At 39.8% G+C, this 2,667-nt stretch overlaps 1 protein-coding gene across 1 annotated transcript; it reads right to left on the bottom strand.

Annotated features, from left to right (window-relative positions):
- Positions 1-460: 460 nt before the first annotated feature.
- Positions 461-1,579, bottom strand: LOC145791508 (uncharacterized). The gene is made up of 2 exons (XM_082871863.1): positions 1,450-1,579; positions 461-1,047 (listed from the first exon to the last, which is right to left on the bottom strand). The coding sequence occupies exons 1-2, from the start codon at positions 1,577-1,579 to the stop codon at positions 461-463; spliced, it is 717 nt and encodes a 238-aa protein (XP_082727989.1).
- Between the last annotated feature and the right edge of the window lie 1,088 nt (positions 1,580-2,667).

Here is a 2,667-nt window from a genome sequence, read left to right as displayed (position 1 = left end):
ATAAATACTACCATAAACTCATCCAAGTATGGTTTGAAAACCCGATTCATTAAATCCATAAAAGCTGCTGGTGCATTCATAACCCCAAATGGCATGACTAAAAATTCATAATGGTCATACCTAGCTTAGAAGGCGGTATTCTCAACATCCTTTGCTTTGACTTTCAACTGATGGTACCCGAATCTCAAGTCAATTTTTGAAAACATTTGTGCCCCCTATAATTGGTCAAACAAATCATCAATCCGTGGTAAAGGATATTTATTCTTCATCGTTACCTTATTAAGTTCTCGATAATCAATACACAACCGAAGGATCCCATCCTTTTTCTTCATAAACAAAACGGGTGCACCCCATGGCGATGTACTCAGTCGGATGAACCCTTTGTCAAGCAATTCTTGCAACTGTATTTTAATTCTTTCATTTCTGCCGGTGACATTCTGTACGTAGCCTTAGAAATCAGTTAGGTACCCAGCACAATATCAATGACAAATTCAATCTCACGGTCTATCAAGTCCCCTGGCAATTTTTCGAGAAATACATCCAGAAACTCACTAGCAATCTGAATATTTTCAACACTCACCTCAGTTGTCTCTGCATGCAAAATGCTACACAAATAACCCCTACAACCTTTTTGAAGTAATTTACAAGCTTTCATAGCCAATATTAAATAGGGTGGAGGGACCAGCCCATGTCCCACAAAAGTAAACTGATCTTGACTCGGTGGGCAGAAAACAACTTGCTTAGACACACAATTGATGGTTGTATGATACTTAGCTAACCAATCCATTCCCAAAATTGTATCAAAGTGTACCATATCAAGAGGTATCAAATTAGCACATAAGCGAATATCTCCAAGTAAAAGCTCACATGCAGGATACATAGAAGCACATAACATATAATCCCCAGATGGGAGAGACACGCACAACACATAATTCAAGGGTTCCATAGATCTATTCAAATTAGGAGCAAAGGTTTTCAAAATAAAAGAATGAGTGGAACCCGAATCAAGTAGCACATGAGCAGGTTGGCCATTGATGGAAAGCGTACCTGAAACCACAGCATCCGAATTCTAGATATCACCCGGAATAAGAGCTCTTTCCTACCTAACATTATCTCTAGAAGTAATAGGCCTTGCCGGGGTCTTTATTATAGGAGTGGAACCGGATGAACTAGCAGTCGGCCTATTCCCTTTTTGTTGCCCAGACATAGGACAATCTCTCATCATATGTCCCGTCTTCCCACACTTAAAGCAAGCTCCTGATGCTCGATGGCAAACCCCTCGATGTTTCTATCCACACTTCGGGCAAGTTAGTGGTGAATCACAGTCAGACCCTACAGTGTTCCAAGTTCTCAGATTTTGCTTCTTATTTTGCGAGGATGGCGACCCTTTGTGCATATTTTGCCTTTTGCCCTTCCAATCCGAGAACCGGTTGTGGTTGGCCTAGTTACCTTCCGCTATGATGGCTCTATCCAATACATCCACATATTTCTCTACCTTCAATACATTAATCTTTTCAAGAATGGAGTCTCGGAGACCTCCCTCAAATTTCCTTGCCTTTTTGTAGTCTGTATCGACCATATGTGGTGAGAAATGAGCTAGCTCGGTAAACTGTGCTTCATACTCCACTACGATTTTGTTCCCTTGTTTCAAGTTTTCAAACTCCGACACCTTCCTATCTCGGATACTCTATGGGAAGTACTTCTCATAGAAGATCTCCAAAAACTGAGCCCAATTCATCCCTTGATGCTCTTCTCAAATAAGCATCCACCAACGGCGTGCCTCGTCCTCTAGTGTAAAAGCAGCAAGCACTACAAGAAAAAGCACTTTTGGCAACCAAAATTAGGGACAAAACAAATTATTTGTTGCAGAAAGTAAATTTTTGCTAACCAATATGAGTTTTGTTGTGGAAGGTGAAAGTTTTAGCAACATAATATAAAAATTCGTTGGCTATATTTTGGTGCCAAGCCCTCCTTTCCCTCCAAATGGCAGGAAAATATTTAGCAACAAACAAGAAATGAATGGTAACAAAATATTTTGTTGCGAATGGTAATTCCACTACGACTAAATAGTTTTTTGTTGCCAATTGTAAATATTTTTTATTTTGGCACACTATTAAATTTTTGGTGCCTTTTGCTAACTGTAATGGAGGCAAAATAAATTTATTGACACATATTATTCTTATTAAAACTACATAGTTTTATTTATAAAACCTCTCTGGCAACAAACCCTTGGTTGCCAAAGATGTGATATTTTCCCTAGTTTCCTCTCTACCCAGCACACGACTGATTATCTCTCTCTCTCTCTCTCTCTCTCCCATATTGAGTCGCTCACTCTCTCACATCGCACACGATGCTCTCACTTCTTCACCGTTTGCCTTCATCTATTGCCATTTCCATTCTTTCGCTACGTCCCTCTGCAACCAGCAAACCCAGGTTAGTTTCTCTCTCTCTCTCTCTCCCTCTCCCCTCCCCCCCATAATTGTTGAGCCCTAAGTTGTTGGGGGATATTGGTGATCAAATACCCGCACAAAAATCACCCATAATAGCCACAAATAGTTTGAACGCCGTAATCTGAATTTCTTATGATTTTAATTTCTACCCATTAATCTGCTCATAGTTTTATAAATTGGGTTAGTCTTGCTTTTATGTATTGTTCTGTACAAGTCC

This window comes from Camellia sinensis, chromosome 5 (genome assembly GCF_055761805.1).
Source record: "Camellia sinensis isolate YWXY chromosome 5, ASM5576180v1, whole genome shotgun sequence".
In the NCBI taxonomy this organism is placed as follows: Eukaryota; Viridiplantae; Streptophyta; class Magnoliopsida; order Ericales; family Theaceae; genus Camellia; species Camellia sinensis.
This window is presented reverse-complemented; position numbering and strand designations above follow the sequence as displayed.